Genomic DNA, 20,757 nt, shown 5'->3' on the forward strand with positions numbered 1-20,757 from the left:
GACCACCTACATTCACACACACACACATAGTCCAAACATGTTCTTTATGGTTTGTATTGTTTTATTCTTCCTTCAGGTCTCCTGTGATGGCTGGAGGTCTATTTGCTGTTAACCGGCAGTGGTTTTGGGAGCTGGGAGGCTATGACCCAGGATTAGAAATATGGGGAGGAGAGCAGTATGAAATCTCCTTTAAGGTAAGTCATCAAGTCACCTTATATGATACTTCATTACTCGTTTGGTGCAAGACTTGTGTGATCATGATGCCTTCACTCATACTGGCTTTTAACTAAAATTAATTTAGTAAAATATTAGTTTTTTCTTTAGGAATTCCCACTAATTTCACAAAGAGTTATGCCATAAACAAATGCTCTAGAAGCCATACAAAAATCACAGTGGGTGCAGTTCCCTCTGAAAAGGTGGTAGCTTACCACTATCAGAGAATGAAGTTCTACGTTGTTCCTTTTCTCAAGTCTTCCACTCAACTTCTCTCTGACACTGCATTTACTTCACACTCAAGTGTTCAGCTCAGCTCAATAAGCCAACAGATAATTAATCCGGGGGTGGGGGGGAAAGAAGGCATAATTTTCTGTCCAGATCAACAGGTTTAATTATCTCTGGGAGTCGGCTTCCCTGGAGGCAGCTCAGGGAAATGGGTAGAAATGGAAAGAGAAAGTTGCAGGAAGAAGGAGCCTTTCAGCAGCAGTGAATAACAAGATCAGCTCAGCTGCTGTGAGCTGTTATCTATAGGCTAGGTTTTCAAAATGAGATAATTTTTTGCGTTTGAATAATTGTAATGACAAAATATATGTAGAGTTTTCAAGTGCTTAGGTTATGTACAACCAACCAGCTATGATACATCATCATGTCCTCTACATGGAGATACATGTTCAAATCAGTTATTTGGCTTTTACATTCTGAGTTGGAAGTCTTGTTACTTTCCAAACGTAAACTAGGTATTTGCATTAGCTTGATGAGGACTAACATGTCTAATTTTGAAAACTATTATGTTTTGGTATACCCAAAGACATAAGAACTTTACCTCATAGCCTTTACACACAAAGATTTCAATGGCTTGATAGAATTTCATGACATAGATTAATTAAGTCAAGCATATTTGGATAAAGCTTGGAACTGAAATTAGAATTCACATTTAGCTTCAGGGTCTTTTCAACCTACTTCCAAACTCTGACAGTGTCAAGCTCAGTAAATAAATGTAGTATGCTAGCCATGGCTAATAACATACATCTTGCTGAATCTGAGTTTGAACAGCAATTAAAACAACAGAACTGAGGCCATTCTGTTGAATGAAATATACAGCATGACAAGGCGTTGCACTGCTAGGCTGTCTTTACAGGAGTAATCAAGAAGAGCAAAATGGTTTGTATTAACTGTGCCACTCTGGTGTTTCTCCAAATCATTTTTATACCCTAGCAAAATAAAACAGGAAGGGGAAACCCAATGGCTAGACAATGTATTTAGAATATATTGATTTAGCTTCTGTCCATCTAGTTTTTTTCAGAGGCAAATATAAGTAGACACTAGCAGCTGTCAGAACAGTCTCCAACAGGTCACCCAAGATTTTATTATCCAATTCAAATATTCCTTGTATTCATCCTCACAAGTAATGTATTTGTAATGCTTTCCAGTCTTTATAGAGAAACCATGGTAACAGCACTGGAAATTGAGATACTAGATTGTCCCAGTGCATTTTGCTCAAGCGATAGATTTTATTTTTTTGAGGCAGCTGTTTCACACTGGGTCTCATTTCAATCATATCTCCTGATTCATCTTATTAGTATATACTGACCTTAGGGTCGCTGTCCCTTCTTATTAGTGTTAAAAGAATAAAAAATACTCTTGAGAAATTGTTGCCAAATAGGAACAACTTTCTATTGGGAGAACTTAACAGATATAAGTTTTAAAAAGAAGACTACTGTTAGGTTTGGAATGACAAAAAAATGTGAGAAAAATCATGGAGGCAGAAGTGAGAAACAGAAGGGAGTGTTATTGTAGCAGAATCACTAATATCAGCTTGGAAAAGGTTTCTGTTTCAAAAATTTCTACTGTAGCTATAGATTCAATCATCTTGAAACTAATTTAAATAAGGACAAGTTAGCCATACAGTTTAATTTACGAGCTTTATTTACAAAAATTGGGAAGGTGGTGGATCTGCTGTCTCGCTGTCATTCACAAAGTCAGTGAAAAAGCCGGACAACCAGCCTGGTTCAGTTTCCTTGGCTGCTTGAGTGGGTCTGAAACTGTATCTTACCTCTCCTTAGAGTGTCCAAATCTATGGCCTGCAAAAGTGTCATCGGGTAGGTACCCTGTGTTGATACCGTTAATGCTGGTTTTCGTGGTAAATAATTATTTGGAGTATCCTGCCTCAAGAACATCTCTAACTACTGGATAGTTAGCTTTTCTCACACATTTCTTCTTTGATTCAACTAATTCTTAGTATTTTGTAAAAATATAATGGGTTTTCATTAAGAAATTGCAAAAAGAAGCCAATTTGAGATGTCCCATATGTGTGGGAAGTTTGTATTTAGGGGACTCTTTGTATTCAGGCTACTCTTTAACATAGCCTCTACACACAAAGTTTTTCAATGGCTTGATACAGTTTCATGACATCGATGAATTAAAGGCTGATCTTTAACCTCAGGGACAGACACAGTGTTCCTTTTATGTCCTTCATACATCTTGGTTTTAACTTTGAGATTCATTTGTACAAAAGCTGCAATATAAGGGTAAATAAGTGAAAAATCTATCTACTATAAATGGAGACCACACTGATGACACAACCTTACCAGTGTCAGACTGGGGATTCTTGTGGTTAATTTAAATACAATGATGTTGTTATAGAGGGGTTCAGGCCAGAGCAAAAGCTGTCGTGCACTCGCTGAAATGGTGTCTGGTGCATCTTGAACTGCTTGTTTGGGTCTGTGAGCTGGAGTGAGGAGTGTTGGCAGCTCATTTCTGGTCCCTTGGTGATGCATTTTAAACCCTAAGGATCGACAGAGTACTGTAACTCTTCTGCTTAATATTTTAACAGTAGGTCCAGGTACTGTTGAATCCAAGTAAGCTGTGGCATGCCTTTAATTAACACCACTAATGTTTTGATGCAAAAGAAAGCTTACGGGTACATTCAGGAAGATTTTTCCAAAATTTGTGTGTCAAATGTCATGTTTACATGTCCAAATTCACAGGTGCCAAACATGGAATAACATTTAAAAACAGTATTATATTGGGTACTCTCTGGACTAGTTTTATTCAGAGAAGAATTTCCTGGATGTTGGAATGAAACGTCACTCCACAGATACATTCACACATTATGCAGGGAAAAGGTCACTTAATAATCAAGATCCTATTAAGGAAAAGCATCTTCTCAACCAGAAGCCTCTGCATTACTGTACCAGAGACATCCACAGTCATCCCCAGAATTCAGGTTACAGGAGTGTTTGCTGCAAAGCGAGTAGAAACCCATGAGTGCAAAGTGTAGGCTTAGAAAGTCAGAGAAATTGGATTTTTCAGAAAAGCATAGTGACTAAATCTGTGCTAGTCAAGACTCAATAAAATAGTTTGTCCAAAGTCATCTGACTTAAGGAATTATCAGCTTCCTTATCTTGAACTTGATATCAACTCTTCTGCTCTGCTCACCGTAATCTGCTGCTGTACTTGCAAACCACAGACATGCAATGAATTGAAGTCTGGTGCTGGATTAAATACCTTCATGCAAGCTCAAAGAAATCACTAATAATAGCAAAGCCGTATTGCTTTATGAGTTCAAAATGCTAAGACAGAGTTCAAGGACTGATTAAAATTTAGATGAGCAGGACAAATGGTTGCCTGGGGAGTCAGGCAGCAGTTCCTGACAAGAAGGTGTTGAACCAGATTTAGGAAAGGTGCTCAGACTGGGAAGCTTGGAGGGAAAGTGTCGATTTTGATGTTTCTTTCTGGCTGTTTCACTAAATGTGGCCTGGGGTGACAAACAACAGTCTTCAGTGCAGAACAAAGTCCTAAAGAAAAGTATTTTTCTGGGGTGGGAAAATTGTATTGTCTCATCCTACAGGGACAGAAGGTGGAGGTGTGAGAACTTGACTGTCGTGGGGGGGAAGAGCATTCAATGGGAATAGAAGGATACTACAGAGAGTGAGTCTGCAGTGAATCTAAATTTATTCCAGTGTAATTTAATAAGTTTCTGTGACATTTGGTATTGTGCCATAGCAGGAAAGGAAACTTCCTCAAACTTCAGGCATGGCTGTTCAGGCACTGAGTTGTCAGGAACACAGAGAGACTGGTTTAAAAAAAAAAAAAGCTGCTGCTTAAAAATTTGCTTGACCTTTATTTCCTCAACTACAAAAACAAACATATTTCTCTTCTGTTATTTTCCTGCTTGCTAACATTGCTGCAGAGGGCAGCAGCAAGCGTAGCGCTGGATGCTGTGCTGATTAACTGCTGTTTCCAAATCAGAGCACATGCATGCAGAGTCAATGGATGGCAGCCACAACCCCTGTCTCAAAATATGACCTCTTCATTAAATAGTTTCATAGATTAATTTTTATATAAGAAATAAAGTGCAGCATTTTAATTTTTTAGCAGCATAACCTCAGGATCAATCTTTTAATTAAAAAGATGTATGATATCTTGCTGACAGTACTGTTCAGCATGTGCTAGACTTGTCAAAGCAGGCAAAGTGCTGCAACTGACCTGATTAATAGAATCTCTTCTCAATAAGCAGGGAAACCACTATTTAGGAAATCTTAAATCTGTTAGAAAGGCATGGTTTATGCAGTAATCTCCAAAATATAGAGTAGTGAAAGATGATAATTTCCTGTGTTTGCTGGACAGCCTTTACACCGGCTGTTCCTTAGGCATCGTAAATCATACTTTAACAAAAATGCTGATGGTGATACGCTAGCCTCTTTGAAGCCAGTCACCTATATCTAGAGTAATTTTGTCCTTATCTGTGACAACACATCTTCCAGATTCTCTTCATCCCGGTTTTCCAACACACCCCCCCAAGCTCATTAATCCCTTTCTTTATCATCATTATCATCATCATTATTAATTCCCTCCACTGCTCACAATCTTGGCAGGAGATGGAGGGCAAGGAAGCATTACTACTTGTGAATGCAGTTGTAATCTATATGAAGAACTGACTAATGTGGAATATTGCCGCTTTTCTCATCATTTTGGAGGTGTCAGTGAGTATTGTTGAAATACCCACAGTCATCAGTTCCCAGTTTACACAGTACAGTTTTAATATCCTTGACAGGAAATCCCACAAGTAAATGTTTTTGCTGTTTGTGAACCACTGACTACAAAATCCTATTTTTTCTTGTGTTTAACTGAACGTTCTCACTACATGGAAAAGTTCACATGAAGGTATTCTTTCGCCTTTTCTACAGCTGCTAAATCTGTTGTTTGGGCTTGTATTTCGGGAAAACTGGCTGGAAACTGCTGTAAAGCTTTTATATTCTTATTTTCTACAACCTTTTCAGCCCCATTGTGGTAATACATTTCTCCAGTTTGTAGCCTGTACTTCTTGCACAATGCTCAGAGCACCAAGCTGACAGCTTTGCTTGTCATTGTTTATATTCTTCTTCCACCAGTTTACTGTGTTTGTTTGTTTGTTTGTTTTCCATCCATTTCAGTGTCTCTCTCTGTTGTCTTTTTACTGACTCTCAGCAGCAGTATGTTTCTCAATTAGTTTTGAAGCCTGATCCAAAATCCATTCAATCTCCCCTCAGTCTTTTACATAATTTGCTGTATGTGTATGTTCCTGTTCCACAGCAACACATCTTCCACTGCTCAAAAATCATGAGTCTCTTACTGCAGTAATTATGATTACAGTGTAGCATATGGATTGGAGTCTCATTCTCGCGTGCACAGTATTTACATTTTCCAGATAGTCCCCAAGCTGGATCACTCATAAACTAGATAGATAAGACAAGGATAAAAAACCACAAGAGCAAGCAGAATTCAATTTTAAAGACAAAGAAGTGATGTGAAAAGAGGGTGATTCACTCAAAATCCCCTAAGAGCTGTAGAACAGAGCCAAAAAATGCATCTGTGACATCTAAGCTCCAATCAGGAACAAAGCCATGTAACCACAGCTTAATCTCTTTTAAAGCTTGTGTTGCTGCTTGCCATTAGCTTTCAGACATCCCTATAAAGTGTTTTGCAACGTTCTGTTGGAAGGAGCTATATAAATATAAATTGTGATATACTATATAGTTAACACAGAGGCTGCTCTTCTTTTGATCTTTCCAAGCCAAAATTGCATTGTTTTCATTTTGTCTTTGTTTTTTATACCTCAGCTGCAGACCAGATCCGTTGCTTTTGTAAGAAGGAGTCATTAGTGATCCTGAGTTTCATTGCTCACTCCTTAGATAAACAGAGAGGCATTGGTGCTGTGGTATCATTTTGCCAAATGTCCCACACCACCTGAATTCCTTTAAAGATACACTGGAAGTCTGCGATATTTAACACAGAAGTCATTTCTCCAGTTTCTTGCATTTAGCACAGGTGACATAAAAATGTACATTTTAAAGACAAATTTGCCAGAATTGATCTTCCCAGACAACATAAAAAATGCTTTTAAAATCATTCTGAAGCTAAAACATAAACAGGAACAGCTGCTAAATGTCCTGCAAGGCAGACCAAGATTCATTTCAATTACCCTGCACAGTGCAGCTCAGGTGCAGCACAGCATTTTCAAGTTTTATATCTATCAAATATAAGCCTAACACAAAGTGGTGCTTCCTCCCACTTTTTATTGCCTCAGCATATCTGACAGGGTTTTTTTAATTCCTTTTCTCCGTTTCTTATTTTATTTTACTTATATCCTGCTGCTTCAGAGGAAGTGCAATATATGTGTACTTCAGCTCACATTGTCTTAGTTAAAGTAACACTGGCCTGTATGTATATATTTCTGCTTTCTTCAATTATAAATTTGTTCTACGGCTGACCTTCATCTGAGTCAAACTGCTATGCTGCCCATTCTTCAAAGGATAAGAAACCTTGATTAATTGCCCTAATACCTTGCCTAGTCTTTGAAATAACACCTTAATTTAAAATTTTAAAAAATAAAATATAAACAGTAAATCTAGGTCTGCACTTGCATTGGTGCACTGGGTCATTTGAAGACAGCCACAGAGAGGAGATTCCTGCTAAAAAAGGTACAAGTGATATAACATACAAATTAAGTATTGGTAGAAAGGTGAATAATATTTTTAAACAACAGCATTACCCAACTTATTTTAACAATATTTTTATGAATTTTTATTATGTTTATGAATATGTTTTCCAGTTAATTAGGTCATATAGGTGAGGATTTCAAGGTTTTCTTTAAGAAGCAAATTTTACAAAATGGTTTTGAAAAGAAAATAATGGTCATGTCTACATGGCATTGCAAGACTGCTCTGGGCAGTAATGAGCTACTTTCACTTGGAGGCAAAGCATTCATTTGGGTGTCCATTTCCAACTCACCAGCAAATTTCATCCCTGAGAAGCGCTGTGCTCGCTAGGAGACTAGTTGGGATATCCTCACCACAGAAACAGATATTGAAATACTCTTGATTCCATCAACATATGTGCTTCCGTTTGGCAGAGTGATGAGCAGGACAGCTGCCTTTATTACCCTGCGCCACTAACTTGCAAAATTTGTCGCCTCTTCTGAGGTGCTACTGTGCACCAGAAGCACCTACCCAGAGCTCCTGCACCTCAGGTGGCTCTGTGAGGGGAGGTGGAAAGTAGCAGCTTCTCAAGCAGCTCTCAGCTGTACCGGAATGCACAACGGTGTCCGAGGAATTTCAGGACAAAGCCAAGCACGTGATCTTGCCCCATTTTCAGTGGTTTCAAACCCTCCTTAAACACACCAGCTTTTTTAGGTTTGTTCTGCAATGAGGTGTAGATCCTTGAACATTTGATTACCAGGTCTCAGCTGGATGCCATGGCTGACAGCCGAGGGACAGTAAGGGCTGATACACAAAAAGACCCATAATAAGCAGCTTCCTTCACTTTGCAGCTCAAGCCTTCGTTCTAACCCCTGTTTCTGAATTCGTAGTATGAATTGCAGTCAGTCTTAGGGGCTGAATTCCAGCGAGCTACCCCCAGCAAGTGCTTTAAGTCACACTCAATTATCCCATATTACATCGTTTAGCATGGGCATGTTTGGATTACTAAAATTTAGTCCCTATTCACAGCTGCACTGCCAGGACCAGGCAGATATACCCACTGTAACACAATCAGGCAAGTGGAACAAAAAAGGCCAAACTCTTGCCCATTTTGACTGTAGTTTCAAATGAATGGAATTAATTTGTTTTCCTGTGATTTCAAAAAGCCAGTAGTTACAGCCAGCTGGTGGGCAGGACAAAAGTGATGGAATGAGAAATGTATGGTAAAAAAGTGTAGAGATGCACATTGTTCTTTGCAGGCTCTGTATAGAATGTCAAGTATATGTGTTCACATCATATTTTCCAATACTTTTTTTTTTTTTTTTAAGGGTCTGGTTACACTTGTTTTAATTCAGAGCATATCAGCATTTGGATTAATTCCTTTCTGTATGGCAATTGTTGGTGAAACTCTCAGTTGTCTATGTTCTTCTCTGTTTTAGCCTCAGGCGCAAACTTATTTCACAACATTTTGTTCCAGACCGTATCGAATACAGATAAAGTTGTTTTGTATATGTAATGCATGGACCTAAATTCTTATCCAGATGCATAGAGGTGTTTCATGAAACATCTTCATGTATGTGCACCTAAAGAGACATGGAAAGGACAAGCCCTCTCTCTTTCTCAGCTTTGGTATGGTTTTCTTTCAAATTAGGTGGGAGCAGGTTGGGTATTTTTTCTTTTGTTTTCAGTCTAAAGGCTGAAATCTGAGACCACAAGTGTCTCTTATGTGGAATAACAGCCACTCTGTTCCAAACTTGTGGGGAGCAAAATACTGTTTTGCCAGGATTAGGAAATAATTTTATAATACTGATGTTTTCAGTTTTAAACTCTTGCTGTGTGGTTGGTGTTAGGATACTTAAAGAGTTCTACTTGGGGGCTGGGTGGTTTTGGTTTTTGTTTTTCATTTTCCTGATTTGCAAAGTCAAATTGCTTTTTTTTGAAATCAGAAGGTTATGAGAGTTGTCACTATGCTACGTAAGTCATCTAATAGCCATGTTGGAGCTCAGTGGCTCTGCATTGACAGAGCATAGAAAATAATGCCCACAGGTGGACATAATTGCCATAGTTCTTCTGACATGGCACACAACCTTGCTGTCACGTACACTTGGTAAAACTCAGTCATGCTCAGTGAAGAATTGTGAAGAATTCCTTGTTTGCTGCCCATCAGGATATAGCTTGATTTTTTTAGAGCCATGAAGTACTTGCAGCTCCCATCAGTTTTGACTGAATTTTGGTTGCTGAGACCTGAAGCATCAAACCTGTGTACTCCAGGTTGTTTCATCTGCTTCAGTATTAAAATAGTAACGATGTAATGTAGCAGCATGGTCTTTCTTCTCTGCCTACATAAATTTAACTAGAAGGAAATTGATTTTTGTTACTTTTTCTTTACAAAATGAAGAGCATCTTAGTATCTGAGCTCTCTATTCACTGTTCACTGTTCAAAATAAATAAAAGCCAGGTGTTTTGGAAAAAGATATTTTTTACTTCCAACTGATGGCTTACTTTACTCACCAAACCTTTCTTTGAAACTTTGGTTCCACATGTTCTAAACAACAGACACAATAATATATTTTGATTGTGTTGCAGGATGATCATTAGTAGTTATTCTAAATACGTTTTATTATTTTATTTTGAACATACTCTGCTTTTGCATGGTGAAATTTTGGAGAGGAGAGTCTGCCATATTACTTATGTCATTTTCACATGCCCATTACTTAAAATGCCATCTTTGCCCATTTTGTTCCCAGGAATCATTCTTTCATTTGCTTTGTGTCCTCTTTCCAGGTGTGGATGTGCGGAGGGGGCATGTTTGATGTTCCATGCTCTCGAGTTGGGCATATCTATAGGAAGTACGTACCATATAAAGTTCCATCTGGGACCAGCCTAGCACGGGTGAGTAATTGGGTCTTCCTGGTTTTCATTTTTGTTCATCATCAGTCTCTTAATTCCCTGTGAACTAGTTTTCAGTAAATCATTAAAATGGAGCATGAATGTTTCTTTATTTTTCTGAAATGAGATGTGCAATTGCTGCAGTTATGCTGCCTTCCAGAGATAAGATTGACAAGAATAAAATGAAAGTTTATAAATACAGAATTGTACATTTCAGCACAGAAGCGTGTTTCATGATGATTCAAAAGAACCTAGGAATAACCTAAGGCTTATGGTTCTTGAATTGCACAGGGCTGTCAGTCATAGTTTTTACAAGCAGGACCAATTTGAATACACGTTTTCTTATCAGTCAGCAGTACAGGCAGAATCTCACGAAAGGAACGTTTTCTGAGGCAAAGGACTGAGCAACAATGGTTTGAGCGACTGTCTAATTATTGTGTAAAACCTAGTTGTGGAATGCAGCCAGCCTGGAGCTGCGTGAGTGAGAAATTACAAGACCTCTAGACATTTCTTGAAGACTACTGAACACATCCATATCCGTAAGGGGCTTTTTGCTCAAGACAAAGCGTTCTGTCACTTTTCTGGAGGTGTTCATGTGATGTCAAAATATGGGAGACAAAGGGCACAGATGTAGCTTCCAGGCAAATACTAGTATTTATTCATGCTTGAGCTTAATCTTTTCTGTTTCAGATGACTTTTTTTTAATAAAATGGTATTAATATTAAAGTCTGCGTGTTGCCATAGGGTAGTATTTTATGAACCATATTTTTTCTTAATAACAAAAATGTGGTATGAATAAAAGAATAAATTTCTTGCTCTAAGGGGGAGATATTCTTGGTTTCAGCACCACAGGACAAGGCTTGCTGTAGTAACTGCAGCAGAGGAAAGAAGCCGCCTGTGCTGTCTGCCTGACAGCTGGCTAGACAGAAAGAAAGATTTGCCTTAAAAGATCATCTGTGCAGACAGTGAGACACAAAATACAGCAATGGGGTTAGCGGTGGTGACAAGAAGTGTACTGACTAAATTGTGAGATTAAAATCTTCCTTAGAGTTTCCCCATCCAGATTTTTGCACTGGCTGAAATAAACTGCTTAATTTATAAACCGCTCGTGAAATACTACCAAAAAACATTCCCAGTTATAAAAACAAACTCTATTCCCATGCACAGACTGAGTGCCCTGTATTTTGTGGGAAAAGATCTAATGTGCTGATAGGGTGGGTCTCGTCCTTCCTATTCAAATGGTGGATCATTTCTTCTGTGTTGTGGGGAGTCCAAAACAGATAAATTTAGGTAAATTTCTGGCATATCACTGAAAGAAAACTTGAAGTCTCAGGTTTCTAGCTTCTTTCCGGTACAATATTCTAAATCCAAACATTGATGTTAGGATATGTTGCATCGAGGCTGCCAAGAGCACAAGGTCTTCTGTGCATTTTAGTGTTTAGGGCTATCTCAATAACTAGCCGAGGAAGAGAGTTTGGTCACTGACCTGTCAAATTGTGTGTAATTTTAAGCCTAAAAATATTCCCTTTCATCCAAGCCAGAAAAGGAAAAGCAAGGAGATACTAATCTTCAGTGTGTATCTTCTATGATACAGACTACTTGTGTTTCCAAATAAACTGCCCCAAATGGAGCTGTTAACCGAGATAATACTAGGGGAGTATGCACAGAAGTGAATATTTAAGCTGAATATTTCAGCTATTTTTGCATTATCATCCAAATAATAGACTACATCTTGCAAAGATTATAGCATTTTATCCAAAACTTTCCTCTAGTTCAGTAACATAATGAATAACACACTCAAGAATATCTGGAAGTATTATGACCCCTGCACCAAAAGCAGTACTTTTCACTACTAAGTAGTTTCCATTAAGCTTTTTACTAAAAACTTTTCCATTTTCTGCTATGTAAAGGAGGATGCTGGAGATGCGGTTCACAAATGAATAAGCCCTAGGAAGCCCAACTGGGATTGTGTAAGTGTTTGCAAGAGCCCCTTCATTAATCAAGGGAGAATTTCCTCTTGTGTGTTTCAAGAATGACAAATTCTCCAATGCTACCCCACAGCAGCAGCATAAGGCATATGGGATCTGAGTTAAGAAGAGAATAGAGCTTCTAGACAAACTCAGGTGTAGCCCAAATCCTGCCATGGGTTTCCTTTTGAGCTTGTTCAGCTTATGTTTGCCCTGAACAAATAATGCTTAAAGTGATTTCACCTCTCTCTGTCTTTTAGCAGCAAGTTTCCACAGACAATGTCAGCAATGTAATGCCTGGCCAGTCTAGGTATCTTTTTAGAGAGCTGTGACCTGGCGTGAGGATCACATATGCTTTATTTAACCAGAGGCTTGTCAAAAACACTATCCTGCATCCCCATCACTAAATAACCATTAGTGTACAACACACAACAGTATGTGTCATGACATAAATTTTCTTTGCCCTTCTTATCTGTCACTCAAGACCTGTAAAGTCTCTGTGTATTTTTGCTGACACACATCTCATAAATTGAAAAGCATCCACATATGAAATGTTCTGTCAGTAAAACTGTTTGGTGGTACAGAACAAAAGTAAAGCAAGCTGTAAACATGCATAGTAGATTCATAAAACAGACTTTGATGAACAAATGCAGCTAAAAAGCTGAATATTTTTATCTGGAGATGTCTTAAGATGTTGCTGCTTGCCAGATGCTTTCAGTGTCCCAATTTACAGGTAATTGCATGTAAAGCAAGATTAATGGGCATACAAATGTCAACACTGATTCTACATTATAATGTGGAAGCACCACATAATTACTTATTCATTCAAAACCTATCAATCTCTGTGCAAAACTGTAGTGACTAATCACTAATTTTGCCTGTTTGTTACAGGTAAAGCATATAGAGAGCGAATCCCCAAATCTGAAAGTCCTATGCAAGATGTTTCCCTGTTAAAAACTTCTGAATTGTTTTACTGGATTATTTTAGTTGCTTTGTGAGATTCTCGGCTACTGTATCATTTTTAACAGTTCTAGCTAACCCATTTTCTTTTAGCCAGTTGCCTTTGAAATAAGATTTTTTTTTATTTGCAATTTCTTATAGTTGTATCCCAGTTTATTTAGCTTCCTATTAGAGGGAATTTTTTTTCTATTAATGATTCTCTAAGAGACATAAGAAATGTATCAATAGAAGCTCAGTTTTCCATAGGATATGCAGAGATAAACTCAGAATTTCAAAGCATATCTACAGAAATTTTTTTCATTTACAGGTATTTTACTCAGCTTTTTAGCACTAACTCCAGAACATTAGAGCATTAGGCCTTCTGAAGGGAAGGGAAATCCCACTGAAGTTCCAGTTTGGATGCTAACCCAGCAGCGTGGTGAATCCTACCCTTAAGTTGCACGCCAGGACATGGGATCCCAGAGCACAGTGATCCTCTGAGCCAGCAGGCACGAGCACGATGACATTTGCCTCATTACACAGTGTCGCTAATTTGGAACTTGCACGAGTTTGGGGTCAGGAGTTCAGCTGATAAAGGTGGGTTCAGATTCCCACCTGAACCATTTGCTCAGCCTTTTTGTGTGGCTTTGAAAAGGGATCTTTAAAGAAGATTTCTGCAGCAATACCTCTGGTGGTATGACCATGTTTGCATTTTTGGCAGAGCTTCCTTTAATATTATGACTTTTTTTTTTTTCCCCCCAGCTGCAAATAATGTTTGGGGCTTTCTTAAAGCAGCCCATGAATGTTTTTCAGTTTCCAGGCAAGTTAAATAACCAAGAAGAATCATAAAGGGTAATGGTTTTAAACAAGAGGGAACGGCTTTAAAGTAAAAGAAGGGAGATTCAGGCTAGACATGAGGAAGAAATTTTTTACAACGAGGGTGGTGAAACACTGGCACAGATTACCCAAAGAGGTGGTAGATCCCCCATCCCTGTAGACATTCAAGGCCAGACTGAACGGGGCTCTGAGCAACCTGATCTAGTTGAAGATGCCCCTGCTCATTGCAGGGAGGTTGGACTGGATGACCTTTGAAGGTCCCTACTAACCCAAACTATTCTATGGTTCTATCAGTTAGGTGATGCTGTGTTTTCTCATGACTGGAGTGCAAACTGTTTGGTGTGGCATGCTACCAAGGGAGCACTGCTGGCACTTGTGCAATCACCTCTGTAGCAAAAGACAGCAGCACAATGTCAGTCGTGATTCAGTAGACACAGTAAGTAGCTAAAACATCAGCTTAGAATAAGCAAATTATTAGGAATCAAGCAAGAAGAATCACCTTCTTGCAACAGCACAGCTATAATGTATGATAATGATGATGATTATACAATACAGCTTTTAAGTTTTCTTTCTAACTCTTTTGCGTTTGACAGATTTATAAATTCATCATGAAAATTAATTAAAGCAAGGTCTCAAACAAAGCCCTTACCAAATAAAAATTTTAATATCTTCTAATCCTTGAATACAAGAAAGTCAAAGTAAATTTTTAAAATGCTATTTTTTGTATTTTCTCAAATCTGAGTAAACATTTTGCTTTTAAGTTAATAAATGCAGCAGGACAGGCAGCTTAACTATCTGAAAGGAATATAAATGAGGTGGAGAGCTAGATGTTTCTGGAAAATAATAGCATCAAAGTGGTGGTAGCTGCTTTCCAGGATTTGTTCAGTAGACTAGCACCAGAACCCAAGTTACGTGGCTAAAGAAATGTATTTGGAATCAAACCTCTGAACTCTCCCTCAGGCTTGGCTGCAGGGGTGGGCTGTGGTCTGTGTGGGTCTGTCAGGTGAGCACAGCGGCAGTCAGCGTACCTGCAGGAATGTCTTTCCTCTGTCACTCAGCTTTCGGCAGCTCCCACCAGCCTCCCTACAGGGACCTGCAGCCTCAGAGCTGGGGCGGGCAGCATCCTCACAGGGACCTTGCCCAGCCCTGCCCCCGAGAGAGCCACTGAGCATAGATGCAGCCTTTACTCAGTGGGATGGAGTTTTGGTGCTTTTTTTCCATTTTTTTCCAATGTGTAGATCTTAATTTTTTTTTTTGCGATGGAGATGCAAACCTTTATAGCGAGAATGAAATCCTGGCTGTTTTCAGATGACATCTGTGGAATTTCAGTTCTAGGTATTTGCAGGCTGCAGGATGAGAATAAATAGTCTCTTGCTTGTCTGCCAGCTGTGCTAACTCTCATGAGAGTTATTTATATACAGCACCAGCTCTGTCACGTAGTTAGCATACTGTCTTCCATGGAGAAGCATTTCTTTTATGCCTGCAGACATCTCTTTATTTGGTCGGGGTTTTTTACACAAATGCAAACCATTGCTGGAATGAAATACAGTTAAGTTTTAAACACAGTTAAATGACCAAAAGAAGATACCCAAGAGGGAGAAAGATTGACAAACACTAGCACTGCCTAAGTTAAAAGGGAGGTAGGCAAGAAGTGGAAAGGGATGAAACCCCCCACTTGGATTTGTGGGCAGGTTAAATATTGAGATCTGAACATCACAAAGCTGTAATTAATGTCCAGGAAATGTTTTGCCATGCTTTCACCGTAGAAATACACAGAAGTGAGAAATGATTGTGTTCTAACACTGATGGAAGGACATTTGCATAAAACTGAGGGTGCCATTTTTCTCCTTGTGAGTGCTTTGGAGGATTGTACCTTGCTGGCTCTGTCATATTAATCTGTACTTGTTGGACAGGCTCCTCCAGTCACACTTTGTTCTCTTCTGTGATGATTTATTGTGTCATTATGCTACCCATATTCCAGAGGAACATAAAGTTTAGTTGTCTTGGCTGGATGGATCCCAATGCGTTTTTTAAATGCATTTTATGTAAACCAAACTATATATTATATTATTTCCAGCCAAATGAAATACAGCTGCTTCCAGAAGTAAACAGGATGCCCCTTCTGAAGTAGCAACAACAGTGTGCTTCACAAAACAAATAATAAAAAACATTTAAGTTAGGAAGATGATGTAGGTGGAGTGAAAATAACCCTACTGGAATTTTTCTAGGAAGGAAAAGAGATTAATATGTCAGTTGTTGCAGAGACTATTCTGTTATTTTTAGCAAATAAACAGTCATATTCTCTCTTACATTTCAGAACTGAAATACAGTCAGGCCTCAGACATGCTGTAGTGATTTGTATTTCATTGGTGTAATTGAAAGTGATTTTTGATTACTATCATGACAAATAAGGCTACACTAGCTGGTGATACCCAGCTCCTTAAAATGTTCAGGTTAGATGTAGGACAACAGGAACTCATTACAGAATCCAAAAGTTCCAATAGTAGTTTAATATTGACAAAAGTAAAGTCTGTGGGCTGGGGTCAGGGTTGGTTTCATGCAAACACTGAGATAGGCACAAAAGCAGGGGAAAAGAAAAAGAAAAAAGGTTATGCGGGTGAAATGAAACATATAATAAACCCATTGTTCTGCTTTAGTGCCACTAGATAACACAAATGCACTTTAGAACATCTGGAGAAACTGAAAACAGTAATTACACTTTTATATGAGATGCAACCAGAGGATGGAGTTGTGTGGGTTTGCAGCATGAAGCAGCTGCAGCGAGGTTGCCATCTGATCAGTGCTGGCATTGCAAGCCAGCACACCAGCCGCAGGCATGAAATGTGGAACTTCCCATCTCCTGTTAGGGACAAATCTAGTTAAACCTTGCCTAGAGGGCATATTTATGAATCTGTCCTTTCACGTGTCCCTGCTTTACTCCACTTTTCCATTCTCACGGCCAGCATCTACTTTCTTCTCACTGCATTTATTTGAGTAATATCACGTCTCTTGAAAAAGACAGATGATCTTACACACTTAAAAAGAAGGAACAGTCATTTGACTAGAAAGATATATCTTACCCACTCACTGAAGAAAGTGAAAGGGACAAAATGGTCCGTGAAAAATTTCTTTTTTTTTTCAAATGGAGAAGTCCTCATTTATCTCTCTCTTTCTCCAGTTAAGTTGATTTAAACTCTTTTTTGAAGTGTAGGTAACAGTGACATTGTAACATAGTGTCTTGTAAACTATTGCTGAGTGAAAATACAGAACACAGTCGTAGTCTTAAATGTGTGAGTTCATACAAACGTAAAGAAAACTTGTCCAATGCCCAACAGTAAAGGATTTACCTGAGAGTAAAATTGTAACTGTTACACAAAACTTAATTACATCAAGAATGTGTAGGTGGGCAACTGATGGCGGCCGATGAGTCAGTCTTAGAGCAGTTGCCATCACTTTTGTATGTACCTCACAGCTTCTTGGTGACAGCTGTCACAACCTTACATATAGAAATACGCATCTACTGAAATATCATTGGGCCTTACTTATTATCGTACAGAATTTTTTTTACTGCAAATGACGAGAGAGAACAAATTATCATTGAACTGTCAGGGATAGGTCCTGAGAAACTCCTCAGATGTCCGTCTAGAGTCCCTGTGACTTCCTTACATTATGTGTCAATTCATGTAACTGATTAATTGAATTGATCTTCGTTTAATTGCTCCTATTTATTTTTTCCTTTTTTTTCTATTAAAATACTAGCTTAACCAATGTGGACATATGTAACCTTGCAATGAATTTGACAACCAAGCTGAGCTACGGCAGTTCTCAGTTGTGGAAACACGTTTCATTTTTCCTTTCCGTTTGCATTTAGATTAGATGGTTAGATTGAATCCAAGCAAGTGTGATCTACCACAAAGTTATCCCAAAACTGATTCTTCTTATTGATAAAAATATTTTATGTCATTAGAGAAACTGGGATTTAAAGGAGTTTTCTTTAGAAGATTGCATAAAGAGTAGCAGAGATAAAAATCAAGAAGATTCAAATCTAACTCTTATTTTGTTTGCTCTAAATTCTTTGTAGTTTAGCTTCGCTGTGAGACTGGAGTGCTTAAATGATGCTATAAGATGTTCACAAAATGACACCTAATCTAGTAGGCTCTTAAACTTCTTTAACCTGTAAATTCTGTGGCAGTACATACACACACAGTAAAGTCCCAACGAATTGAACCACTTAGCACCTGTTTTATAGTTAGGGTCTGTCAAGATTTGATAGCTATTCATAATCATTCCCAGTAATGAGGCTTAATATCTTGCTCAGATTGTGTCTAGCCTTGCCTAAGGCTCAGGCAAGGAGGGAGTGACTGTACTCCCTTCTCCACCATGTCAGACGTTCATCTAGATTGTGGGAAGGGCAACTCTTGGAGACTTATAAAGGACTTGCAATCACATCCTCATCTCACAGTAAGTCGCTTGATCGGTAGGCCTTAAAGTGTTTAAAGATGAGTGCTGTCATTGTGGTTGTACTCATCTACATTTCTGTTGTGACAAGGTGACTAAAAGAGCAGCAGCTCACTGACATAATTTGCAGAGAAGAGTTATGTTCCTAGGAGGTTCTTCAGATAGGGCAACTTCTCACGACATTGGACAGGCACAGGACTGGGATCTTCAGCTTACCTGACCTCACTGATCTTGGACAGCCTGAACTTTTGCTCCAGGAACGTGCTAGGTTAGCGTGTTCTAAATAGGAATGCAAATGCTGCATGCCTTTATTGTTTGAGGTTGCACAAGATTAGCTTTCAGAACATCAGCCCTAACTGAATGCATCCAATTCAAGTAGGGGGATTAACTGCAACTGAAGTTTTACTACTAGCCTGGACACGTTTATGTTAAAAGGAAGTGTGGTGGATATTGAGCTTGCATAGTGACAATAAGGATAAGAAACTCATGCCAACTGAAGTCAACAAACCTCTTTAAAACTGAAGTGTTTGGATGCTGAGGGCTTGTTCTAGTAACAGGCCACTTCAGAGCTTCCCACTACACCAGGACAGGGTTCCTTGCAGTTGTGTTCATAAAAGGTCTGGAGATTTAGAGCTAGCAAATCAAGAGTTTATATTTTTAAAAAAGAACTTACTGAAATTCAGGGGGCTGCCTCATAAGGGTTCAGTTTTATGACAGCAAAGATAATACAGAGCTTTATTACAGGATCTGGCGAGGTTTAGGATGATTTTTAGTATACAGCGGAGAGAATGGTCTTGGAAGAACTGGAGAACAAACTTTTAAATAGATTTGTCTAAAGTGTCTTACCTGGTACTTGAGGAATGGTAGGAAGCACTGATATTTTATTTTTTTTTTAAATGCAGTGTTTTAGTGGGTTTACATACACATGTGCACACAAAACCCAAACAGTGATAAAGAACTTATTGGGGGGAAAAAAAAAAAAAAAAATTTGGCTGGTGATTGAGCTAGTGACCATGTATAGTATCAGTATTTTTGTTGGATTCCTGTTTTATTCAGTTATAATCATCAAAAGCAGAATGCAGTTCTCTTAATACAGCCTAAAAACTAAAGAGAAAACTCCAGCAGAGCCTACTTCTTATATTGATGGTCTAGTCACTGCTAGATTACTCTGAATTTTACTTTCCTAAGATAATTTTTTTATGGTACTTTCCCTGTATGCTTATTTTTTCAGTACGTTTTTTAAATATGAAAATAGCACTATCGGATAAAGTGATTGTAAAAAAATAGTATGATATGTTCTAGAAGAGTCTTAAATTGCATTTGCGTTGTCATAAATGAGGTGTACAGCATTACAGTGGAAGATATGCTAGAAAGATCGTACCTGTTTTCATTATTTAATGTGCTTAATCATATTTTTGCCTTATCTACAAAGTCTCATCACACAGTATTTTTACTTTTCAGGAGATATCTGTGTTACAGGGTTTCTGCCAGAAAGGTGGGATTGTCATTTAGATGTTCTTGAATTTGTTCTGGTTTTCCTTGTCCTACCCAGTTCCTGTATTTCTGAGTTCTTATTTCTTGTAAAGTAGTTTAAGTTTTCAGACTATTACAACAAAAGTCAAACTTATGTGGAGCACAAGCCATTTTTGAATAGGGATATAAGTTTTGTGACTTCTTATACTGCTTTAAATTTACTTGCTTTATACCTGCAGGTTTTAACATATTTTCTTCACAGAGAGAAATTTATATTTCAGTGTCTTATCTTGCACATAGAAACTTATCTTGCAGTGTCAGCTAAAAGTACTTTGTTCTTTATCTTGCTGTCTTTGTATTCAGATAAGCCTTATTAGTTCAGAGACATTTAGTTGGCATGGATTAATAAAATTCAGGAAAGGAATTTTCAAATGAATCGTGAAAGCAAATCAGAGTACGAATCAGGCTTACTTAGATGCAGAGAATGTTACATTACCTTATGTTGATGGTAATCACATGTATATTGTCCTCCAGCTTATTACAGGGGCAATATCAGCATTTTTCAGTTAGTGTTCTATAAAAAGACTATTACAAAACTTGATGATCTTGTTTTTACAAAGAAAGCACTAAGTGTCTCGGTGTCATCCAGTGAGATGTTGCTTTGTTCATGGGATAAGAGGTTATTGGGCAGCTGTGGATAGTGCAGAATAGGCTAAGCCTAAGATGTCATCCACTATGATATCTGCATATAAATTTGTGTGAATTAAGTTGCAGAAGGAATTTTTAAAACAAACAAAAATACAGAAAAATTTGCTTCTTGCCTATTTAGACTCCGTGAAACTAAATAACAATAAAATACAACTCTTCAGTCTCATCTACTTTGGATTTTTCCTTACAAGTCTTTTTTTTATTTTATAATTTGAGTCAACTGATTTAATTAATTAATAATAATGTGAATAAATTATTGTGCAACAAAATAGGTAATTCTGTTTCCTGTAAAATGCCAACAAAAATCAACT

The 20,757-nt window shown here is 38.1% G+C and overlaps 1 protein-coding gene across 1 annotated transcript in view; it reads left to right on the forward strand.

Annotated features, from left to right (window-relative positions):
* The window catches only part of GALNTL6 (polypeptide N-acetylgalactosaminyltransferase like 6), a gene marked incomplete at its 5' end in the record, with an annotated part of 446,353 nt that overhangs the window by 403,028 nt on the left and 22,568 nt on the right, over positions 1 to 20,757 (forward strand). Inside the window, 2 exons of the mRNA XM_080344483.1 lie at positions 77 to 194; positions 9,960 to 10,067. Of these exons, the coding sequence (XP_080200609.1) occupies positions 77 to 194; positions 9,960 to 10,067 (226 nt within the window). The remainder of the gene's footprint in view (positions 1 to 76; positions 195 to 9,959; positions 10,068 to 20,757) is intronic.

Source organism: Nesoenas mayeri (assembly GCF_963082525.1).
Source record: "Nesoenas mayeri genome assembly, chromosome: 4".
NCBI classification, from domain to species: Eukaryota; Metazoa; Chordata; class Aves; order Columbiformes; family Columbidae; genus Nesoenas; species Nesoenas mayeri.